The following is a 26261-nucleotide window of genomic DNA, read 5'->3' as shown; positions in this document are numbered from 1 at the left end:
GAATATTCACGGTGAGGGGGTACCAAACCATCAGGAAGGATCGCATTGAAAGATCAAAGGGCGGTGTTCTAGTCTTAGTACACAACTCCATCCCAGTACAAGACTTTGAGGTGAACACCAACAGAGAAGCAGAGATCAATGGAATCAGGACAAAGATCCAAGAGGAGGACATCAAGATCTATAACATCTACTGTCCCAATGACAAAGAACTATCCCTAGAGAAGCTTGAAGTGCCGGAATCCAACTGCCTGGTACTCGGAGATTTCAACAGCCACTCTGAAAGCTGGTGATACACAGATTCAGACAAGAGAGGGGATGAAGTGGAGGACTGCCAGATCGACAACAACCTGCTCCTCCTAAACGATGCCGAGGATCCACCAACCTTCTACTCAAGAAGGTGGCACACAACATCGAACCCGGACCTCGCCTTTGCCACCAATGACCTGTATGGAAGAACAACAAGATCAGTTCTGAAACAACTAGGAGGTAGTGATCACAGACCAGTCAAACTCACTATCAACCTGAACCACAGGCCGCAAGAAGCTAGCACTCTCCCGAGATGGAACTACAAGAAAGCCAACTGGGATCTCTTCACCTCTAAAACAGATGAGAACACCAAACATCTCCAAAAAAGCCCTAACATCAACAAGATGGTGAAAGAGTTCAACCAGGCACTCCTCACTGCTGCCAAGGAAAGCATTCCAAGAGGAGCAAGAAAGAACTACAAGCCCTATTGGACAGAGGTGCTGCAGGAGCTAGACGATGCCGTGCAGAAAGCGAGGGAAAACGTGGAAGCAACACCAAACACAGAAAACAACATCACCCTGAAAGAAGCAACTGCAAGGTACAAGAAGGCATGCATCCAAAGTTCAAGGAAGAAGTGGATTGAGAAAACCGAGAGCCTCAACCTGGATCGAGATGGAAACAAGTTATGGAAGCTTGCCCATGCTCTAAATGACGAAAAAACCAAAGGGACAAGCACCGATTCTCGAGAACAACAAGCAGGAGCTCTTGACAGGAAAGAAAGCAGCGAACCACTTCATCAACGAATACCAACAAATCAGTGACATCGAAATACCACCAGAGAGGAACAGAGAAGTTCTGGGAGCCCAGAAGTCGTTTCGTAACCAAGAGAAGAGTGAGGATGAGATGATGACCAAGAACTCCACCAAGAAGGAACTGAAAGAAGCCCTATCCACGCTGAAATTGAAGAAATCGCCTGGACCAGACGACATCACGAACGAGATGCTTCTACATCTAGGAACGGTAGCAGAAGATAGGTTGCTACACATCTACAATACCAGCTGGAAAACAGGAAAGGTTCCACAAATATGGAGGGAAGCGGTTATGATCCCAATACACAAGCCCGGCAAGGACAAAGCTAAAGCCCAGAGCTACAGACCAATCAGCCTCACGAGTAATATCGGAAAGGTTATGGAACGGCTGATTAACAACCGGCTGACATGGCACCTAGAAGAGAAACAAGTCCTCCGTCCAGAGCAAGCAGGCTTCCGAAGCAACCGATCTACAGAGGACCAAGTAACCTACATAGCCCAGGAGATCGAAGACGCCTTCCAGGACAAAGAGGTCACGCTAGCTGTCTTTGTCGACATGGAGAAAGCATTCGACAAAGTCTGGAAGGCCGGACTCAAACTCAAACTACACCAGTGTACTGAAGAAACTCTATGTCGGAAGAATAAGGTCAGTGATGGAGTACGGGACAACTGCAATGGCCAATGCAGCCAAGTCCAACACTGCAAAAACTCAACCGTGTGCAGAACCAAGCCGAGCGCATCATCACCGGGGCCATGAAATCTACGCCAATCACTGCAATGGAGACCATAACCAAGCTCCAACCACAAGAAAACCGGAGGGAAGTGAAGGTGATCACACTGGCAGAGAAGTTCAAAAGGATGAAAACCCACCCAATGCACCAGAGAGTCCAAAAAGGAGCTCGGAAAAGACTGAAGCGAGGCAGCTTCATCAGTCAAAGCAAGGCACTGGAAAGGAATCACCCCGAACTGAAAGTCAGCACTCCAAGGGATATACCATCTAGCAGACCCAAGCCAACACTCGACCCCCGAATGTCACCGGAGATCAAGGAGACAGTCCCTGGTATCCTCAGCAAACACCACCAAACTGATGAGGCACGGAAAGCTCTGACAATGGAGCATATCCACATGCAGTACCCAGACCAGAAGTGGACCCATGTGTATACTGATGGGTCAGCAACTGACGCAACCAGAGATGGAGGAGGAGGCATCCTTATCAAGTATAAAGACGAGGAAGAGACAATCGCGATATCTACAGGTAGATACTCCAGCAACTACAGAGCTGAAGCCGTCGCAATTGAAGAGGCAACCAAGAGGCTGAAACAGAAGAGGAACAAGACCAGACATCGAATAGTCATATTCACTGATGCCCTTTCTGTCCTGAAAGCCATGCAAGATCCGAAGAAGGAGGAAATGCAGAACCTCACCACATCTCTAAAAGCCCTATGTTCATGCAGGAAGAAAGTCGTTCTCCAGTGGATACCAGCCCACTGCAACAGCAAGGGGAACGAGAAGGCCGACCATCTGGCCAAGGAAGGAAGCCAACTACACCAGAGCGACCTGTCCCTAACATACAAGGAGGCAAAAACCAATATCAAAGCTGCCTACTGGACCAAGTGGAAGGAAGAGCACGAGGGATATGATGCTAATGACAATTACAACAAACTCACCAGAAGAGGCCAGGTCATCATATTCCGACTGCGAACCGGCCACAGCAGGTTACGCCATCACCTGTTTACAAAGTTACGGATCGGAGACAACGACTTGTGCCCATGTGCCACGGAACCAATGACCGTGGCACACATCCTGACAAGATATGCGAGATTGGCAGCTCTGAGAAAAGACATCTGGCCAGAAGGTACCAGCCTACAAGACCAGCTCTATGGAGACCTCCAACAGCTGCGAAACACCATAGAATACATCAGAAGATCGGACTTGACTGTCTAGAGCGAACGAGAAGAAGAAGAAGTGTTTGATTTTAAATAGATTGAAAATGATATTTAATATTTAAAACTAGAAATACAAACTACGGCCGAGAATCGTTCGTTGAACGAGCGGGAAAGAATTGATGGCGAAATTCGCATGGCATGCATGATATTCGCTCTGTTCCGATGGCTGGCGATAGCGAATCAGGCGCGATTTTATTGATTACAGGCGGAATAAAATAACGCCTGCGATTTTCATTCAGTCTGAATCTTCGCCTGGAAAATAGAATCGCCGAAGCAGGCAGTGATTTGGAGGCGAATGAGCGTGGCGATATTCGACCGGGCGATTTTTCTCCCCGATTCGCGTGCGGACTTTGAACGTGATCCCAAGCTGTTCACACAACTGGTTATTCCCAAAGGTTATCGGGATGTGGTGATGAAGTATGCACATGAAACGTTACTTGCTGGACGTCACCGAGTCTCAGCAATGGTATTTTTTATCACAGTAGTCTCGCGCAGCCAGACTTTCTTCACTTATTAGTCTGGCGCAAGTCAGGCGTTCATTGTACTAGACCTAGACGTTTTCCACCACAATCTTTCTGGGCCGAAGAAACACTGCGCAAGATTACCTCCAGCTGGAGCTAAGAATAGATTATGCTAATGAGCATAATTCCACATTGAGTTTTCCCAGAATGGTGCATATCGCGCGAAGCTACTTAGCCTAATACCATTAGGCCCCGCTGTAATCCAGAAGTATTAAGGTAGCAGGAAGGGTTGGGCGTTTGTGGTTTCTGAGTCTGAGGGGGTTGGTGTCTGTTGACTGTGCTTTAAGAGAGCCTAGGCATGGCGCCAGTCTCTCTTAAAGCACAGTCAACAGGCATTTGGTTTCAGTATTTGGGTTTTGATTGCCATGACTGTACCCCTGTAAAAGTCAGAGGAGGAGCAGTTTGGAATGATGAAAGCATTGAAGAAGAAGAAATGTTATTATTGAGGAAAGCAAAATTTATTATGAGACTAGAAGGCAGTGTCCTGACTTGATTATTTTGAAAATGGCGGTCTGAACACATTAAAAGGTGGAACATGGCATTTTATCGACTTTGAAGTGTTCCGCAGTTAAAGGGAGACTATAGGCAGCAGCTAGGTAGGCAAGATAAAGTCATACAAATTTGCCAATAGGGGTCAGTCATATCTCTAGGCATGGCGCCAGTCTCTCTTAAAGCACAGTCAACAGGCATTTGGTCTTAGTATTTGGGTAAGTACAGAATCAAGGCAGCTCAGAGAGCAATGATTGAACGATGCTGTGGACAAGTCCAAGATACTGCATCAGTCACGACCAACTTCTCATCAGAAAGCGTCACCACCAGCATATTCAATGTTCAGTTCCAACCTGTACCAGTCCAATGCACGCCTGTCATGGTCAGCAGTGGTCAGCTTAGCGCGATATGGAACATTCTTCCGAAACTCAAGCGAGGGAAGTCTGCTCATTAGCCTATCTCGCGCACTGCTCCTTCTTGTCAAACATCGTAGTGAAATCGTAGTACAGTGGGGCGCCCTCGAGGATTGCAGCAAGTCGGACAGACGTGAGGTGGAATGTGGGCGGCTGCACTTCTTCGTTGATGTGCGATGGCAGATAGCACAGTTGTTGCGTTGCATGACAGCTGAAAGTGAATGTGATATCATAGAACTGAGGCGTTTGCAATGAGACTATAGGTGAAGTAGAAGCAAGGAGTGAAATGGGCCATCTTCCAGTGACTAATATACAGAGTAAGGGCACTGGGTGTTGTTAGATTCAGCATTGAATGTATTCCTCGTACAAGCGTGAATAGTGTAGACATACAGTGAGAGGTGAGAGACCCCTATTGACTACTTCTTGTAACTTTATCTTGGATATTATATTAGTATTGAACTTCTAGCCATGGAATATGAAGAAATTGAAGTTGTAGGCATGGAATATGAAAAATTATTCAACGGTGAAAGACATTATTCCATGAGGCTTTGCCGTGATCGCAAAGGACGCGACGTGATTGGTTCACATGCTAATGAGGTATGATAATGATAATTACCTCTATAATGCTACTTGGATAGCGACTGTGTCGTTGACTGCAACAGTGGTCTATGTCAATGTGTGCCTGTAATGTCAATGAAGTATGATGAGGTGATGACGATAGTGCAATTATTAAATATTGGCAAGAGATCATACTGCAACATAGGTCTTGTTTTTGACAGATGACTGTGCGACATTCCCATTGGGTCTTGTTAGAGTCAGCGCTGCATGTATTCCTTGTACAAGCTTGAATAGTTGTGACGGACTTTGAGGGGTGAGAGACCCCTATCGGCTACTTCGTCTAACTTTATCTTGCCTACCTAGCTGCTAGCAATAGTGCCCCTTTATCAAGACTGAAACCCACTGTGCGGGGCTAAGAAATTACCTTTATAATCCTAGTTAGATAACCACTGTGTAGATGATTTGAAGAGTGCTCTGTGGATCTGTGCCTGTAATGTCAATGAAAGTATGATGAGGTGATGACGATAGTGGAATGACGAAATATTGGAAAGAGATCTATTCCTAGAAGAACATATGTCCTGTTTTGACTAGGTGGCGCATTTTAGAATCAGCAGTGAGCACTGTGTGTAACATGGTGGAGGCAGCGGAGATAATAACTGTGTCGAAAGTATTGTTATAGGGCCTTCCCTAGGCCCATGGGGTTAAATTTACAATCCACGATTGAAAAGACGTAGTTTGATCGCATTCAACTATAAATCCATTGAACAGTTGTGTTCCTTTAGTCAACCGATGACCTTTTGTTGGGCCATGATTGGGATTGTAAACTGTAAATGTATTATGGACTGGGAGACGGGGGAAACACAAGTGAAATAGACCAAAACAAGTGATTTTGGGGCTTTGGTTTAGACGCATGCCCCACATGCGCCATGCGGGATTATACGGTTCATGTGAACTTGTTGACATCTACATGATCTAGTGCTGTTATTGGTCATGGTACTTGGTAGGCCTAATCATCATGGCTATATGTTTCAGGAAAAGCTCGGAGTAAAATGAACTGCCGATGAATAATGATGTTGTTCATGTTTACCATGTTTACTAGTACATAGCCATAGGGTATGCACTGGCCAGTGCACTTTCTGCACGTCGTCATGGTCATGTACGTGATACCTTGCATATTTTGTTTTTTGAATGGGCATGCTTTTTGGGCAAAAACAATTGTACCAACACTAATGAATAATGTCTTCTTATCCCTATGACTCCATACACAGTGAGGGCATTGTCCCATTCCCATCAAATGGTAACTTATTGTTACCGTATTAGGGTGGAAGTTGGGGAGCAGATACCTACCGTTGCACGCCTGTCATAATCAGTAGTGATGAGCTTAGCGCGATATGGAACATTCTTCAGAAACTCAAGCGAGGGAAGTCTGCTCATTAGCATATCTCGCGCACTGCTCCTTCTTGTCAAACATCGTAGTGAAATCGTAATGGAAAACGTCTGGCTTTGCGCCAGACGTTGAGACTAACAAGTGAAGAACTAATAGGTGAAGAACTTCTACTTGCGCGAGACTGCTCTGATAAAATTATCATTGCAGAGACTACGGTGACGTACACATATATTTTTTACAATCAAAAATGCCCTCAAAAGACGACATGGAATGATTATTTTATTGATATTTCCTACTATATACCTTCCAATTATCACTTTATACAAATAGATCGGCGTTAGGTCGCATGCTTTTCTTTCCTGGTGACACTATAAAGCAAAATAGTTGCAACCCCGTAAATGCGCTATAAGTCCAATAATAAGTGACGGTGACCCGTTATAAATGTTTCGCCAGCTTCGCTTTTTTGCCGCTACGCGGCGCGTTGGGCCCTTGCGTCAAGAGAGTGGTTGAGTCAATCTTTGTTATGACGGACCTAACGAAAATTACTTACATTTTCCCATTGCTATAATGAAAGACCTAATACTGAAACCACATGTCTGTTGACTGTGCTTTAAGAGAGACTGGCATCATGCCTAGTCTCTCTTAAAGCACAGTCAACAGACACCACTATACCCCTTCACACTCAGAAACCTCAAACGCCCACCCCTTCCTGCTACCTTAATACTTCTGGGTGCAATTGAAGTATCATTATTGTAATGCTCTACCTTACCAATCCTAAGTACCATGTTAGAACCAATGATGTACAGCCTCGGGGCAATTACATACTCAAGTCTAGTATATGTATCAGATAATGATTTCTGATACCTTTGAATAGAAGTGGGGATATTAGGATGCTGGTCTATCGAATCTTTCAGAAGTTTGATGAATTCCTTCTGAGCATCTAACTGTGTTCCTGTTCACCTTATAATTGGAGTTCTGGTGAGCGCCTGTGCGCCCAGTATGCAATAAAAATAAGTTCTGATAGAGTCATTCAATCTCTCTATCCCTGGATTTGAGAACCCTGCTGACTTCAGTATGAAAAAACTTTAAAGTTAAATAAATTATATGTAAAAATATCCTTATGTTGTGGTGCGATAGGATAATAAATAATTTATTTGGTGTTAAACACCTTGTTTATTAGTTAAAGAGATTGAATCGTCTTACAAGCGAGAGCAGTAGTGACATCTGTAGCGAAATTACAAACTACTGTGTGACGTCACTAGTTCCATATAAGGAAGCTTATTTACAAAACTTTACAACTTTTTGTTTACTACGAGTTGAAAATACTACGAGCAGCACATGGATCCCCTGGGTGCTGTCAGCTGTCTCCACTATGGGTTACATAATCGGCCAGTCTTCTGGTATATAAATAAAGTCGGCGATGATAGCGGAATGCAGTTAGGACATGTTACATCGTCAATAGTAATAGAAGTGATGTTTTAGCAAAGAAAAGATGGAGAATGCAAAGAATAGTAGTACATATAATGGCTTTGAGTCGGGTGGGGACGTGGAAACCATGGAAACCAAATAACCTTAGAAAGAGGACTGATTACGATACGAACATGATATATATAGCGATACCAGACAAAACGCCGTGTATGTGATGTATGCTTTCATGAGTAACGTTACACATACCTCGGCGCATCAGTTTTCATCGTTATAGCCTACTGTATTTGGCAGCGGAAGGCTAGGCCTTGGAGACTCCAAAAAAGAACTTAGTAACATCAGATGAATATAGTAGGCCTTTCCTCTCTCCTTCGATTCCAACAGTAAGGAACCGCAGTGTAACTTATTCGTTTATCCACAAGCGAAGAAACTAGACTATAGGCAGTTTGTCGCAAAACATCCAAATACATGTAGTACCTTACGAATCTGCAAGGGGCGCGTTAACGATAATGTTGCAAAATGAATGTAAAAATTGGTCGCATCGGTCGTAAATATTGTCTTATTTTTCAAGATGAGAGTATGTTGATGATAAGAAAACGTAAACCAATGACAGACCAGTATTTCTTAAACCTTGCAAGTGTTTTGGGGTCCTTGAAACTCCTTATATTTATCAATGAAACCTTATTCCCGCCTAAGGTTTTGACCGGGCCGTCCAAAACTCCCCATTTTTTGGCGAGCCCTTCCCTTTAATACCACTACTAGTAACATAAGCTTATCCCTAGTAAAAGGAAAAGTGTCAAGACTAGAAATAGCCTTTTTCCTAAATTTAGCTAGAAAACGAATGTTTCTAGGCCTGTTTTAAGGAAAGTCGTTTATTGTCGAACATCATTTTTCCTTTTACTTACACATATCATATGATTCAGCAAAAATGTAGATTTAGGTAAAAACCATGCTCGCATTAAAGCTTCGAAGACGGCTTTGTTTACATTTGAATTGGCCGAAGCCACGTTCGTTGAATCGGAATGACTCTACATAAGCAAATATTTCCTGAGATATTCCACATAAACTAAATTTCATTAATGATGGCCGACCTAATTAGCTTAAAGGGAATGGCCCGCCAAAAAATGGGGAGTTTTGAACGGCCCGGTCAAAACCTTAGGCGGGAATAAGGTTTCATTGATAAATATAAGGAGTTTCAAGGCCCCCAAATCACTTGTAAGGTTCAATAGATACTGGCCTTTCATTGGTTTACCGTCTGCGTATCATTTACATACTCTCATTTTGAAAAATATGACAATATTTACGATCACGTTAATGATTTTTGCAGCATTTTCGGTAACGCGCCCCTTGCGGATCTGTAAGGTACCATTCGGATGCTTGAAAAATGCTTCGTCTCGTCGATTCGCTCGCGGATAAACGCATCAGGTTGACTGCAGCAACTTTTAATTGTTGGAGACAGAGAAGGAAGGAATATGATTATCAGTTTGATGAAAACTTTGCAAAGTTTCTTCTTGGGACTCGAAATCCATACTACTATTCTCTCCATTTTCCATTTTCTCCTCTCTCCAACTCACTATTATCGCTATTGACGGCGTAACATACACTAACATTCTTTCGCTATCATTGCTAACTTCATTTACTAGAACACTGGCCTCTTTGTAGCCGATTATGTAACCCATAGTGAAAACACCTGACAGCGCCGCCCGGCATGATCCACGTGCTACTGGCATATTTATAACTCGTAGTAAATAAGGTTGTAAAAATATGCAAATGAGATGCCGTATATGGAAACCATGACGTAACTAAGCAGTTCTTATTTCTGCTACGGGTGGCGCTGTTGCTTGCTTCTGGAGGCGCTATTCAACCTCTTTAATTAATGTGATTCGTCCAGTGTGAGGTATTAAATTGCAAAAGTGATGGGCTTATCATGTTCGTAGACCCTAAAAACATGGGTGTAGACACAATTTTTATGATGTTACCATGTATAATAAATGTGTTACAGCCAATTAATTGAATTTCAGTAATGGCGGACTTAACTAGCATATTTTGAAAAGCGCTCAAGGGATATCACCGGGCACCCTCTTGAATCTTAATGAGCATCCCCTAGACTATTGAAAACTGCAGAGAAAAAAACTTCATCCGGCATTTCCACGTTCAACCCCATGGCTCCCGGACTTTGTCTCCCTGCAGTCATGAATTCACAGCCTACGAATTCTAAGTTCAGGCTGAAGAATTGTGTTACATGTGGCATTATCGCCAGAGAAAAGTCAGACCAAAAGTTCGACCTACACGCGATTTAATTCGTCTAACAGAAAACGACATCTCGCCTTTCGGAGATCGGTTTGGGCATGTATCTGGATGGGGTTGTATTCAGAGTAGTGTTGTCAGTGGCCATCATTCATACAACTTGAACACCAAGCCATATATATTGTCACTGCACTGATAACTGACATATCTAGGACATATATTATAATAATCCAATGACCTACTAAAAATATAGTATTGTCATTGAATTAATGTAGATGAAATTCGTGTTCAATTGATAGTGAGATTTAAACCGGCCTACCATTGTACGTTAGTTTATTAATAGAGAGGTTTTGGATATTGTGTCTCATCTGGAATTACACAAGCAAATAAGGGCCGTAAACGTCAGATCATAAGCAGATATTCCCGAGGATAGATAGGATTATAGAGGACGGAATACACTCGGTTTAGATAGATGGTAAGTTTTAGAACCTTGCAGTTCAGAGTACATAACTTGCACACGCTGTGTTGACTGTCGATTCTGACCCCTAACAATTTTGCTGATGTTTATTCCACGTCTTTAATTTGACAATCAATTGACATGCTGCTCTCCTCCATGAAGTCAATAGCTGTGGCTTCACATAGGGAGTGTGTATCGTCCAACAAAGAACGAAAATTAACTTTGCGTTAGATGTCATGAGATTTAGCTCCCAGTATGTATGAATTGGGAAATGAGAAGGTAGATATGGAAACAAAATTTATCAACCTTTTTTTTGATTTCCATAAATAACACAAAATGTATGTGATGCATTTATTATCCTTTTTGAGTAGCGTATATACATCAGAGTCTATAAATAACACCCCGCGCTGGTTGTTGGTATTCACTATTGGCAACAGCCTAGGACGTCATAATGGGCTTATTTTCTGGCTTTTATTCAATCATATTTGCTTGAACCCATACGTTCATTCATCAAGTAATGATAACACTTCAAGCATGTACGGGCATACTATCTGTTTTACGGGACAGCATATTTATCGTCACGTCGGGACAATCGCGAGCTTTCGCAGCACACGGTTAGTCAAGCTGACGAACGAATGTAGGGAATTGTACCTCACGTTGCAGTCGATTCAATTCAACTTGTCTGGATCGTTTCGCCAGTGGTACGTGGTTCCTCTTCTGCTCCCTGTCTTGCTTGGAATCATCTCTTCGACTTGTTGGCGGATGGCGGTTTGTTACCTTTGTTACAGTTGGCTACGTTATCATGAATTGCATATGTACACTGTTGGGCAAAATGGTTGTCACCCCTATAGAAAATTGTGAGTTTCAGGTTTATATCCATATTTCTCCACAATCATGGTCAGGTTTCTTTCATTCTTAGATTGAAATTGACATGAGTGACCTAAATCAATTTCGTCACAGGGTATGGCAGTCGTGTGATGTAATAAGACACTGTAAAAGGAGTGTTTCTGCTGACCATGTCCTTTCGGTCCTATGCCTAGTCCACAGCCGACTAGGTGTTCGTGCATTCTCCTGGTTAACCAACGCAATCCTATTGGATTTTCTTGACCAGCCAATGCAGAACTTGTCATGCCCGGCCCATACAGCCAAATTCAGCGAGGTTAGGCCATTGGAAGGTGGCGCAGCGGGCAAGGTACTGGCGCCATCGCCGAAGTGATGAGACTTTCGAAAAGGACGGTGCAAAGGTGGATTTCGAAGTGGCGACAGGACGGTAATGTTAACGTTGGGAGATCTACTGTTCGTCCTCGCATCTCTAATGAAAGAGACGACCGTCACCTCTTGCGTCGTTGCCGTGCAGATCGTAGGAAAACGGCGACACAGCTGCGCAATGACTGGCACAACCTGGATAATGTTGACACTAGTCGGACAACGGTAAACCGTAGGCTGACTGCTGCCGGGTATCATGCAAGAAGGCAGGTAGTCTGTCCAAAATTAACATGGAAAAACTGCAGTCCGCGTCCTAGAGCAAAATGTAAACGGTCTCCTCTACTTCGAGATCCTCCGAGATCACGTGCTGCCAGAAGCAAGGGCCTACTTCGGCAACAACTGGACACTAGCAGAAGACAACACCAGACCCCACAGAGCAGCAATAGTGAACAATTTCTTGCACGAACAAGACGTCAACCGTCTGGACTGGCCTCCTTACAGCCCGGATATGAACCCCATAGAGCACCTGTGGGACCATATCGGCAGAGAACTCGAAAATTTGGACCCTCAGCCTCAGAACCTTGCCGACCTTGGTGATGCAATTGTCCGTATTTGGGGCGAAATCCCCCAACGAAGGATACAAAGCCTCGTTACAAGCATGTCCCGACGAATTGCAGCGCTCATTGCAGCCCGTGGGGGCAATACGCGATATTAGGTATGCAAGCAGTGAGAAATTACCCAATTGTGCAATTCCTATCGATTTGGACAATCAAATCTGGTCAGATGGAGAGAACAGAGTGAAACAATGACAAAGATGTTTTCCATAGTTTAGGTCCCTGATGAGCCTCCGTAGATAAAATGTCAATTAATAATCAATTGATGGCAAACATGTGCAAGTTTGTGGTCCAAAAACACCCGCTAATACCATGTGTGTACAACTGCAAAGTTTCCACTCATTAATGTTTACCATATCAAAATAAATTAAAAATGGATATGAAATCATATCTGCCATCGCAGGGGTGACAACCATTTTGCCCAACAGTGTATATTTTTAAACTATGTATTGTGTACAGTAGGCGTAACTTCCGTTTAAGACAGTCTAGGATGATCGTGTGGATGTAATAACTCTTAATGCCGGATTTACTGTCCAGACAGGGATTTTAGGGCTTCATTAAGTTATCAAATTCGGTTGTTTATTAGCCGTAAATTGTGGTCGTGTAAAAGGGCACTTATCACTGTTTATAAAATTCATGAAAAGCCTTTCTCAGTAGTAGCCTAAAACATAAGGCGACTTAAAGTCTCGTCGTTAGGGTATAACATTCCTTTGGTCAGGTTTTGGCTCCAAATGTGATTTTTTGGGAATTTAATGATTAAGCCATCGGAGTCCGTGACGAGCTAATGGGTGCAAGTCGTTAAGGGACCATTGTGAGTTACATTTTACATGTTTTATGCAATTATTCCCTGTCTGGTAGGTCCATGATAGACGGGTTTGACAGTTCTTGAAGCAAGTCAAATATGATAACTTTATTTTGTGGTCATTGTTAGTAAACAGTTTGGGTTTCGTAACTGTTTCATAACTGCTAGACTATATAATGTCGCTCTGTGATCATGTTTGGGAGTTCCGGAATAGCAAGCGAATAGGCTACATCCTTGGTTTGGACACCCAGCTATAGGAACCTATTCTGCTACTCCAGCTCATTGACACGTCTGTATCAACCATCTTGTATGAACTCTGCCTTGTCAACTACATGCACATTTCGAACGGACGTCGAAATAAATTGATAACTTTATATTATAATCATACTCTGTATGGATTTATATACTATGTATGGAATTACACACACAACTGCTGACTCATTGCACTTCCATCGTCTTTGAGGATAGCAAGATCTACGGCCTATAACGTTTCTGCTGCAACCATGATGCTGCAACTGGGACTCCGCTATACACCAAATTTTGACGGACTACCTGCTGCCTTTGTTGCTTGTTGCTCATGTAATTTCGTGTTCATGTAATTTCGTGTAATTTCGTAATTTCAAACACTTAGGGCATTCGAACTTCTGGTTAGTCGTGTGTATAATTGTTATCTGTCTCTCTAACAGGTGTGGGCGAGTGAAGCGTTTTCTGCATATCGTACATACATGCTTTCCATCTTCATGTCTTCGCACGTGTCGATTCAGAATTTTCTCAGTTGAATATCCCTTCTGACATTTTGGGACACTCAAATAATTTCGGTGTGGCAGCTGGTGTTTTTGTCTGTCTTCGTCCATGGTTGTATTGAAACTAAAGAAAACAGAATACCATAGGGCTTATATAGGCCCGTACATACTTTCTTTTTTTTGTCGGCACTAATTACAACCGAACATCAGACAGAACACATTACTTTTACGTCCGCACCTATAATTCAGCCACTTATAACAAGTCCAGACAACATGTCACGCCATGTTTGATTCTTCTATTGATAGCAACATTATATAACAAGCATTGTACCCGTGGCGCAGGCTGGTTCAAATGGGCTATACCTTGAATGGATAGATTGAATTGCAATGAAAATCTAATGCAATATCAAAGGAGCAATATCGAAGAGACAAATTAAACAAACAATTTGTCGACAGACTCGGACCTAGCTTTGGCGTGCTGTATGCGTGCATAAAAAGTATACCAATTGGTAGGTGATAAAGTATGGAATTAGTGAAACCTTGGAAACACTGATAAACCTTGGAAACACTCCTTAAAATGCATAAAAACATGGAATAATGCCATTCGAACCTAACGTGGTTACGAATCAACATTTGGAGCTTATTCTTACATGATCAGATCGGAATTTTATGGTAATTTAGAAATCTGTCGCATATCCGATTCAATAGTCTATATTTTAGAACAACCCAGTTGTACCTCGCCTCCAGTGTACAGTACTGATCTCCCAAATATGGAAAGACACGCCCCACACACCCAAATTCAAATTGATTTTATTACACTAAAATACCCTCTAGGGGTCAATGGTAATATACAATAATTTCCATAATATGGACCAATAGCGCTCCGCTTATAAATACGCCACCACCACGCGGGGCCTATTTGAAGGAACTACGGATCGGTCTGTTATACAGGGTGATACAGAGAAAATTGACTACATCATGCAGTACCGATGCCCGTAAATGAAATGCAAGGCCCTCCAGGAATCTAGGTCCTGTTTTTTTGCTGATATTTTATAACAAACGATGAATAAAAGAAGCCTAGTCATGTATGTTTATTACCGAAGTTTGCGGATGAAAATTTCCTTCGCCGTGAGCGATTTCTTACATCTTCCAGTACGCATCGAGGGATGCAGAGATCTTTGTGACGTCACCAGTTCTAAGCGGTTTTTTTTATTCACGTGTGTGTTTGTCCTATGATCTCGTGCATCTAGTACCGAGCATAATACTTTATCGTCTATGGAATACAAAACAATCATAAAAACTAATTTTTGCTTCCATTGAAGAGAAATAAAATATTTTAACGACCACAGCGCATTGCCAATTGATGACGTCATCCTCCACATTAAAAATGTTGCCTTCTGAACTAACTGGCAAATTGCTATCAATAAAGTCATGAAAGTCAGCTGGGACGAGACTGTCAGTTGGGAGGGTATAAATCGTGGAAGGAACGCACCCGATTTCCCGCGCTATTTGCACAGTGATTCCATGGTTTACATTGAATATTACAAGGTTTATCAGTGTTTCCAAGGTTTCACTAATTCCATACTTTATCAACTACCATACCAATTGGTCCGATAGTATGGGCGGTTATATCCGCAATTAATGGATGTTACAATTTTTATATGGACGTTACCAATTTTATAAGGAGGTTGCAAATTTGGGTGGTTAAATCAAAGACGTTAGAATTTATGACATTAACAAATTTAAGACGTTAGTAATTATAGACATGGCGATTTACGGAGGTTGTGAATTAGGATCGTATTGTTAAACAGACGTGGTTTTATACAGACGTGGTTTAATACAGACGTTGTGTTATACAGTCGTATGTTTTACAGCCGTTGGTTGGCGCTCGTGTTGCTCGTGTCGGAAATGAACGGAGTAGTTTTTCCATGCTTGGAGAACATGAATGCATTCTCGGTTCTTTTTTTAAGCTAGCTTTTGGCCTAGCCTATTCTTCTTATCATAGTTATATCGGCCTAGGCCTATTGAAATATCTCGGACACTTACCCAAAAGATATTGCATCTGTTCCCTAGGGATATCAAAACGAGGTCTGCCACCGCTAGGCCCTTGCGAAATATTTCTTGGGGGTTTGGCGGCAGCAGTCCCACCGGCGTCACTTTGCTGATCATTGATAATACCACGAAATACTCTGTGAATTTCAGGAAGAAGGGTCGAAATATTTTCTGTGGTTTCATTTCCAACACACAAATCAATACTGTCACGCACGACACTTTCTAATTGAAAATCGACAGCATCGTCAATTTCAGATTCATGTTCAATAGCAAATTTGATTTCACATAAACAAACCATGGTAACCTTCATTTGAAAATCCCTTCATAATCAAGGGCTAGCACTGGCTAACACAGCACACATAAACAATAGACCACCTATTTGACCCCAGCTCCTTACTGCGGGAAGACCCAAGTCCAGCAACCAAAAGTACCAAAAATACATATTTATTTACATTTGAACTGCACACATGCGTTTGTTTACAATTTCTTTCCCCGCTAAATCTCGAAGATCAGGTGACCTGCAATCGTGGATTGAAAATAACATAAGAGAAGGATTTTTGTGAGGAGATTCGGGCTATCCATGTAAGCCCTTTCTGCTCACACCCTATCTCAATCCGACAACATGGGCTGAAAAACAATACAACACAGCTCAGAAGAAGACCCGCAACTCCATTGAACGTTGTTTTGGAGTATTGAAACGAAGGTTCCACTTTCTCCATGGGGAAATTCGCATGCGCCCTGAACGAACATGCAAGATCATCATTGCTTGTTGTGTCTAACACAATATTGCAATAGATAGACAAGAGCCGCTGTTAGGCCGTCCACAGCGAGAACCACTTGAACGACACATTGACCAACGCCCCCACGATGGGTATGGTGTGAGCAGATTTGTGACAGAACGATTCTTTCAACATTAGGGCATGGAAACGACTCCTGATTGATTTTACGGTTGGTACAGACAGCCCAACCATTCACTTGGAGACCTGTACTGTAAAATTAGTCAGATGCTGCTTGTATTCTTGTATACTGCAAAATCGGTCACTAGTACACAACTGTTTTTTGCTGATTTCCCTTTTCAAGTGTATTTTCGCAGACAATGTGCTCTCACCATTATACCGGTAAGTCGATGCTTGTGTAGTTTAATTACTCTATTCTATGGCTCAGACAGCATATTGGAAATGAAACTTTCAAAAGAATAAGTAGAGACGTTTGAAATATGTTGTCATCAGAATGATTTGTAAACCAAATCTTGCTCACTTGAATATCATCAAAATCCATATGTACAGTACATTTTCTGCAAGAAGCAACATTTATGATTTAATTTACGTAAATATTAAACAAGCAATACAAACTCCAGCTACCAGATCATTCCCAAAGTTGTCAGTGTCATATTTCAAATTATGAGGCCTGTCAATTTGTCAGTGTAAACAATAAAGATTGAAAAAAGATTCTAAACAACTGATTTGCCTCCATTCGATATTCTTCGATGTCTGGCATTGAAGGATAAGAAAATTAAACTGGCGCTTTAGAAGCAGTCAAATGATTTATTGTGTGGGGAATGTTCCCTTTAAGGATTGGCCAGTCGTGCTTGCCCTGGTCTGAAACTGACCAAACCACGATCAGGAATGGAACTTACAATGGTAACAATGGCCTGTCCTGAATGGGCTTAGAGTGGGTGAGTTATGTTAGTTAGACACTTGTATGATAGAATTAGTATGTAGGATATTTAGAAGATATAGCTAGTGCACAAGAGCCAAGACAACCTTCGATAGAGGACTAGAACTAATGCTTGCAGAGAAGCCAGGAATACCTTGCTGGACTGTATGGAGTGAATAAATACACTATGGCTGATATTTTAGAATGTTCCTTTACTTCAAAGGCTTCCTTTATGCCTATTGTTGTCTAGTTAAGGCTGCCTTACAGTATTTTAGAAACAACCTTCATTTCGAAGAAAAGGCTTCCTTTCTATCGCCACCTAAGCCTAAGGTCGGCCCGTATTTAGAATGCTCCTTAAAGTTGAGGACACCTTTATTTTTGGTTAGGAAGCCCTTAAATCCTAAGGATGGTCTGGGGCTTCCTTAAGAGCGTCCTCAGAGAGCTGTTTCGGTTATTTTGTTGGTGATTTCCGAAGGAGCAACATGGGCGATTACCTAAACCGTGTAGCAAACTTAGGGAGGCTGCAGGATATAAACAATATTGATGATTTGCAAGGTCCAAGGATTCGTCACGTCATTTACGTTGATCTAGATAGACGTAGGAATGATAGAGAATTAAAAAAACGTTACAGATTTACCAGAGGAGGCTTCGCCAACATTTTGGATATCCTGCAAGACGACATACCAGAGCCACCTGATAATCGTGGAAACCCCATCCCACCAAGTATTCAACTCAAAGCAGCATTGCGTTTTTATGCATGTGGTAGTTTCCAAATTGTAGCAGGGGACCTTGTGGATATTTCACAGGCTTCATTATCGAAAATCGTTGCCAAAGTTTCCTCAGCAATTGCCAGGAAACGTACCCAAATCATACGGTTTCCATCTGGTCACGCAGCAACTACTATGCAGCAGAAATTCATGGATACTGCTGGTCTTCCGCATGTTGTTGGATGTGTGGATGGTGTGCACATTCAAATTCAAGCCCCACCCGTGGAAAATAAGGAGATATATCGATGCAGAAAAGCATTCATGTCGTTGAACGTCCAGGGCATAAGTGATGCGGACCTCCGCTTCTTAAACATTGTGGCAAGATGGCCTGGTTCAACTCACGATGCTTGGATTTTTGACAACAGTCTGATTTGCAATCGGTTTGAAAACAATGAAATACCCCGGGCTGTTGCTTGGTGACAAGGGATACCCATGCCGACCCTTCCTGATGACACCATTTCGCAACCCGAATAACCTAGCTGAAAACCGCTACAATACGCACATAAGAGAACTCGTTCAGTTGTCGAACGCTTGTTTGGGGTTTGGAAGAAGCGCTTTCCCTGCTTGAAATTTGGAATCCGGTGCAAATTGGAAACGGCTATGAAAGTTATCGTTGCTACAGCTGTGCTCCATAATATAGCTAGAGACCTTGGGGAACCAGAAATTTCAGATGAAAAAGATGAACCCGAAGAAGAGGAACATGGCAATGAGCTTTATATGAACGACAATGATGTGCTTGGCAATGCCATGAGACAGACTATAGTTGAACAGTATTTCCGTTCTAATTCGTCTAATCAATCGGGCTACTCTCTTTACAATATTTATTCACAGATGAATTAGTAAGCTGGTTCCATCCTGTCATGCAAATGCTGTATGAATTCCTGTTGCATTTTAATCAATTCCATGCGCTCTGAGTGTTCTTCCTCATCGAATGCCATCTTTTGCTTAAGGCGTTTCACCTGCAGTTCATGCTTTATTTCCTGCATCTTAAGCGCTCTGTCAAACGGGGATGCCGTAGCAGATGCATCCTTCTCTGAAGCTTGATTTTCAGGAACGTTAGCTCGTTTACGTTGCGCTTTGCCTTTGACGACCTCCAATGTAGCTGGCTTTAGGTTCTTCGGCTTTGTAGCTGATGATGTGCACGGCTCTGGTTGATGTGGCTGTACATGTACAGGTGGGTTGGGAAAACTCGGCTGAACGTCTCCGAATGCAGACGCAGGATCCAATGATGGCAAGAAACTCATTTTGGCATCTGAAATTGTAAGGCATGTTATTACTATTCAGCATAGTATTGCATCTCTGACCTGGTTTCAGGTAGTCTGAGTAGTGGCTCAATAACTGAATACCATTAGAGATAAGGCACCTTGGGGCCAGGTGAGAGGCGCTGTATTATATTGAATGGAGTATACTTTTGTCTACAAAGTTAAATCATCATTAGTTATCTGCCGAGGTATTTCCGACCAAAATAGTGGACTCCGTAATAATGTAGTGTGGTTGTATGTAGTTTTCTCCGACCAAATAGTGGACTTTGTTATGAAGTGTGTTAATAAAAAATGAAATCAAAGTACAGTACAACCTCCCTTAGCGGACACCTCTCAATTAAGGACAACCTCTATATTGAGGACACTAGTTTTGGTCCCGAATTGGTTGTTTCCATTCAATTTGACCTCTCTAATCAGGGCACCTCTCTATTAAGGACAGCACTTGTCAGTCCCCAGGGTGTCCTCAATAGAGAGGTTCTACTGTACCTTCTTTATGATATCCTGTATCGTCATTAATGTCGTTATCATGTGGTTTCAGAACATCACTGCACATTGAAGAAACAAGGTGGGACACATCATCAGCCGTTGCCTCTGGATCCGCTTCACCACCGCCTATTAACCGACGATCTTTTTTTCTTTGCTCACATCTTTCTTCGCCTTAGTTTTGAGATTGTCCCAAACCTTTTTCAGAGTTTTCCCATCTGTAGCTTCAATACCTTTCTGCGAATTAAAACTCGTCACAATACGATCCAAGGCATCATTCTTTTGTTTCAGTATCTTGGATGTATTCTGCCTCAGTTCAATTACCGCCCTTTCCTTTTCAATAAGCTGCAGCAGCAAATGCTTCTCTAGTTCAGAAAATACTCTCCTCTTCCTAATTCCGTCACCAGCTTTTGCTACATTTGCCTCCATAGCCTTCAAAGTATATGGGCCTAGTGCAAGTGCAAAGCACAGCAGATGAGGGTATTTTCATTTCAATTGCTCTACTCATTACATCATGAGCCATTGTGCTCCACTTGTTAAATCAGTTTAAGGGAGGCCTTTTGTAAGGTCTTCCTCAGCAAAGGGCACCTCAAGAAGGCCTTTCACAAAAGGAGTTCCTTCATAAAGGTAGAAGACATAAGACATAAGGTCGCTTCTAAAAATGACAATGGATAAGGTTTCCTTAGTGAAGGAAGCCTTCCGCTAAGGTTGCCTTATGAAAGGTGTCCTTAAGACCAAAATAAGGGAACTTTCTAAAATATCAGCCATACGCCCACCGCACGCCATTCTTACAATTGGTTCAAATCCTTTTCAAACTTCAAAAAATTCCAGCTTCATTTTCTTTCCATTGAATGCAGCACATGCAAGTTATTGTTTGTGAAGGGCATGCTGCAGGGGGCTAATACAACGACACGTCTTCACAATGTCTAATTACGGAACACGATTTGGGATGTCGCCTGCAGGAGGATTTGATTTGGTCCTGGTCTTCTCGTTGTCTTTTCCTTTGCCTATTGACTTTCCCTTACCATCTGATTGCCTGCTTTCAATGGCAAAGGCCATCAATCGTCTTCCAGCTTAGCTGTCTTCCTCGCCGTCAGAAGAGTCATCTGCACCCAAAAACCTTGGCCCACATTCCCCAGCAAACAACTGCTGGAGTTCATCCCTCTCCGGATCATTTTTCATGTTCGAGACAGATAACAAATTTAGAATTAGCTAAAAAATAAGATACTGTAATGCTTTGAAACCAGTGCCGGTTGCGATCCGGATGCGATCCGATCGAACCACATTCAGGTCTCAAAAATTGCGCGCATTTAGACGATCAGCGCAATCTGGTCTCATCTTGACGCATTTCTGTAGATGTGGAAGACTCCAATACATGTTCTTTGTGGAGGGGTAAAACGTTAGTGCGCATGCGCCCAGGTGAAATGAATCCGGATTCGGTATCCATTTGGGTTTAGACGACGCTTTCGATCCGGATGCACCTAGATTGAAACTACCTCGATCAATGTTTTTTTTTAAAATCCGGATGGGACCACATTGGTCCGGATCATTTTGCATTTAGGCGAGAAAAATTTAGACCAAATTCGGATTCAATCGGATCGCATATGACTTTTTTCCGGTAGTCTATACGGCCCTATTTTCTGCCACCTAGTAAATTTCAGTAAAGGTTAAAGTAATCATGTGTCCTGCTCTTTCTGTCAGTGAATCTTTATCATAATACTATAACGCGGCTCGATAAAGTGCCATTTGGGGGTAGTGTTTCGTCTCGAAATTTTGCATGTTTGCAGGTGATAGGTTATCCTGATGCAACGTATGTTTATTTCGGAAATTTACTTCAGCGGAGCAGTAATGAGGGATTTTTAATCGGACACTGTCAACTCTCCTTACCACTCACAGAAGCCAAGTCATTGTTGTTTAGTTATGCAGAGGCTTAATCAATTACCTGCACTCCCTGTACGGTGGGGTGGCTAACATTACCTGTTGAACAGCTGGCTGAAGGGGGATGATTGAAACAGCCTGTACCTGTTCACCTGCTGAACCAAGGTTAATGCCTTGGTTGTTTTGTGACTGGTGGCACCCTATTTCGCTTTATTTGAATATACGGGAATCATGCGTTGCTATTGGCCATCGAGCTACAAAATGATATAACTAGATTTTAATCCTCCTGATCCTGACACAACCAGACAATTGTTTTACAGCCACTAAAATTACAACTACAGTGCAGTCATGGACTTTTTTAAAAAAATTCTTCTTTCATCACAATTCTTCTTTCATCTCAAGGTAGATTTTAAATGTAACCCAGATTATGCATTTCAAAGTGATAATATAAAATTATATAAATCATTCTTTTCGGAATCACACTGTAGCGGCCATCTTTAAAAGTACATTTAGAGCAAACCTCAGAGACTGGATTTAAAGCTCCGAGTTTGATCAAAATTGCACTCAGAGATATAGCGAATTGACTGTTTTCTTTACATGTTATGTAACAGCCTTGGTTTCTAAGTGAAGCTTCTTCTTCTTCTTCTTCGCGTTCGCTCTGCCTCTGGAGGGGTCATTCTCCTGGGAGTATTTCCCCTCCAAGGCGGGATGAGCGGTAATGCGTGCCACTACGGTTTAGCGCCAATTGGGTTTATTGGCCTAGTGACTCCGACTTCGGCTTCGTGGCATAGACACCACAAGTTGAGGAGGGGTAGTCCACCACAAGCTACAGTCCACTTGGATGGGGTCTTTTACTTGCTCTGGAATAGACACCAGATACAAGGAACCTCAGTTTTACGTCTCATGCGAAGGACGGAGCAATCGAGGTAAATCAACTTGCTCAGGGTTGAAAGCAGACAGACCGGTGCGGGAATCGAACCCACGATCTTCGGATTGTGAGTCTGAAGCCCTAACCACTCGGCCATGCTGCCCCTATTCTAAGTGAAGCCAGGCGGCGGGTTTACCTTATCTTATCACAAGTTATGTCGTAGCTTTGAATTAGAAATACATAATGATAATGTTAAGTATAGTATAAATTGATGCATTTGATACAATTTTTGTAAAAATAATCGAACTTGAAAAAAATTATTAAAGTTTGCCTAAATTGTCTATGAAACCTAATTTGGACTATTTGTTGGGGTCTATGTTGTTTATGGGATTGATTTATTTTTCTTACTTCAGCATTAGCTCAAACAAAAATTTTTAGATGTGAGATCTGACGTCTCAAATAAATAGAACTATCAATAATTAATTTTATCATGGGCAAAAGCATGCTTTCATACTTGAACATTGAAAATGTCAATGAAAAACAAACATGTACATCAATTTTAATAGAATTGATGCATAATTGTCCTCCCAAGTAGGACAATAGTCTTATACTAAATCACAGCATGTGGTGAACTCATCGCCTGGCTCTAACAAGCCAGTTCCTAGCCTGATTAGGTAATCCAGTTATCAAATACATGAATGGCTATATCTTTGGATTGCATGGGATTTTCTGTGTTGTAAGAATTGTTTGGTGCATTTTTGATAATGATATAGTCCAACTAAACGCTGGAGGCAGCTTCAAGATTTTCTTTTGATATGTAGTAAATCAAAAACCTATTATCTTCAAATTTAAGAAAAAAATTATAGTATATTACTATCAGTTGGCTGTTGAAAATCGGCCTGATCCAATTCACGGTTTCAACACCAGCATGACTAGGAGGTGTGTGCGAAAAAAATTGCATTTGCTGAACTCAAGAGAATTTCGCTGAAATGTGTAAGGCAAGTGTGTATATACTGAGGATGGATGTTTCTGGTTTGGCCTCAATTTCACAACGGTCACGTAGGGCAACACAATCACACATGTAACACAAGTCAGTTCATATTTATAATAAGTGTAACATATCTGCTATGAATCTGTTACACTTACACTTACACCTAACACCAGGTTTAATCAGCAATGTGAACACACCCAATGCTGGCCCTGTTGAATCTATACCTTTGCCCGAGGTTATTATCATTAAATATTTCTAGATCAATAGCTTTGTACCCGAATGTCTTGGCTTTTCTTGCAAGATTTGGATACAACATCATCCAATACACTAACCTCATTTGATTTTTTTTACATCCTAATATCAATTTGTTCCAAAACCTTTTCTATTTTCACCGTAGAATTACAAGTCTGATGTATAAGACACATTTGTGTACATCACAAAGCCGGTGTAATGTTTTTGAGTGTTTCTATTTTTGAGTGTTTCCCCTCATTGTTTGGGAACGCTAAAAGATAGATTGACAAGTTTTTCTGTGTTTCCCCCTATTGAAAAGTCATGGTCTCTCTAGCTGCCTATTGTTTGGAAACACTGACACATGGGAAACAACCACAGATGTTACACCGGCTATTACAGGATCGTTTGCCAACTTTTCTAAAAGATCACGTGCGGCGGCCATTTTATGCCGAAGTAACCCACTCCGAGGGTCGCTCACTTCGGCTTGGCGCAAGATGAGGCGCCAGTACCAAAAAGAACGCTGTGGCGCTTACTCGCGCAAACGCCACGCTATAGTAATCGAAGACGCTAGACATCCCACGTGACACTCCTACTCTACCCTCGGGTCCCAGACAAATTCGGCCTGTGTTATGTCAAATGGATCGGAAACGACCTCTTGATGGTGGTCTGAATGGTTCCCCCGATCAAACCATTGGGTCATATCTTATTTCAATTGAATGGACTATGAGCTCCACGCACGGGCGTTACAAGTACAGAGCCGGAGCCTCCGTCTGCGCATTAGGCTAAATTGCGTACGGCTGGAATTCATGGCTTTTTGTCGAGGCTGCACATAGGCTTTATGTATGCGTAGCAAATCGTTGCCTACACAAATGGGCCAAAGGTTTTGCAACAAGAAGCGCCGAAGTTTTATCAACAAAAAACACTCCATAGTTTTTGGCACGTCACACATAACACATAACACGTCTGCGCAGGTCCTTGTTGATTACAACGATGAAACGTTGAGGACAAAGAAGAAATGAGTGGAATATAAATAATATTTGTTCTGCCGTTTACATTTTAACGCATGATTCAAAATCTAACTTTCAGGTCTGACGACGACGGAAACATGGCGGCTGGAGTCAGTGAAACGAAAAAGTCGCTCATGAGCCATGAGATCACACGGGCAAAGTTAAGACTTCTCACTCCAATATCAGAAGAAGCCAGGAGTCCCCGAGCAAATATCAAGACCAAGAACATGGTTGCTATCACTGACAGACTAGGTAAGTTACAGACGATGATCAAGATCACATCACCAGCAAGGTTGAGAGTCCTTACTCACATAGAACTGTACAAACCAAGATATACAAGATATACAAGATATACAAGACATAACTGACACACAACGCGAGTTCGATAATATTTGACCATGGTCTATTCGAAGGACCAAGCTAGGTATGCCTGCTATATATACTGTGTGTTGCAAATAGGTATTTAATTTCCTTCGATTAGGATGATATTATAATATGAAACTGGCGCATCACATCAAGACGTACACTGTTCAACACAGACAAAATAGCGATGCACGACCATTCCGGTGCACAGAACAACAATGTTAAAACAAGTAAAATATATCGTTATAGGGCACAATTTCAGACGTATTTTTCCCGTCTTTGAAGATGGTATTTTGTCTTGCTTCAAAAAGCCTCTAAATGCGATTTGTAGAAAGTCGGTTTCCATGGTTTATCAGTCCACTAAAGGTATATCTTTTACGGTGTTCTCTATTTGAGTCAGTCGCTTTTAGTGGTAAGCGTGCTGCCATTTAATCGCACCCTTTTTGGTAACTAACCGAGTCATAGTTGTCGTGAGATTTAGTGTTAGTTTTCACTCCTACATCATCAAGAGGCGAAGTGTATTGAAAACCACTGGTTATACCAGGATGAGTCATATCAAGCTTAGCTACTCAATTCAAGACAACATTTCGACTTCCTCCAGACTTCCTCCAAATCTGCGGAATGTTATAGATTACATCATTTAATATGATACTAGAAATGGACCCGTTGAGAAGTACTTGTTTGAAGATAGGGAAAAGATGACCAGATAATATGGGGGTGGGGGCAATTGCAATGTAACCTGATTGCTAATTTAGAGTACTTCTTTGCAGACCATGTTCTGAGTAAACGATGGTCACTGACAATAGACCTGGCTTGATAATATATATGCCTGTCCCTCTG

At 42.1% G+C, this 26261-nt stretch overlaps 2 protein-coding genes across 5 annotated transcripts in view; both read left to right on the top strand.

Moving 5' to 3' along the window:
• Window positions 1–1808: 1808 nt before the first annotated feature.
• Window positions 1809–19178, top strand: LOC135486758 (uncharacterized). Its single transcript, XM_064769856.1, has 2 exons — window positions 1809–2910; window positions 18961–19178. The coding sequence occupies exons 1-2, from the start codon at window positions 1809–1811 to the stop codon at window positions 19176–19178; spliced, it is 1320 nt and encodes a 439-aa protein (XP_064625926.1).
• LOC135486491 (uncharacterized) overlaps window positions 10395–26261 on the top strand; it is a 51547-nt gene continuing 35680 nt past the window's right edge. For 2 of the 4 annotated variants that reach the window (XM_064769302.1, XM_064769298.1), the window contains exons 1-2: window positions 10395–10516; window positions 25138–25310. In XM_064769302.1, the coding sequence (XP_064625372.1) occupies window positions 25157–25310 (154 nt within the window). In that variant the 5' untranslated portion in view covers window positions 10395–10516; window positions 25138–25156. Of the gene's footprint in view, window positions 10517–17563; window positions 17591–20138; window positions 20166–25137; window positions 25311–26261 lie in introns of those variants that run through there. The other 2 variants (XM_064769299.1, XM_064769301.1) reach the window with 2 other exon arrangements.

This window comes from Lineus longissimus, chromosome 4, assembly GCF_910592395.1.
Source record: "Lineus longissimus chromosome 4, tnLinLong1.2, whole genome shotgun sequence".
Lineage (NCBI taxonomy): Eukaryota > Metazoa > Nemertea > Pilidiophora > Heteronemertea > Lineidae > Lineus > Lineus longissimus.
The sequence above is the reverse complement of the archived record's forward strand: the minus strand, read 5'-3'. Positions and strand labels throughout refer to the sequence as shown.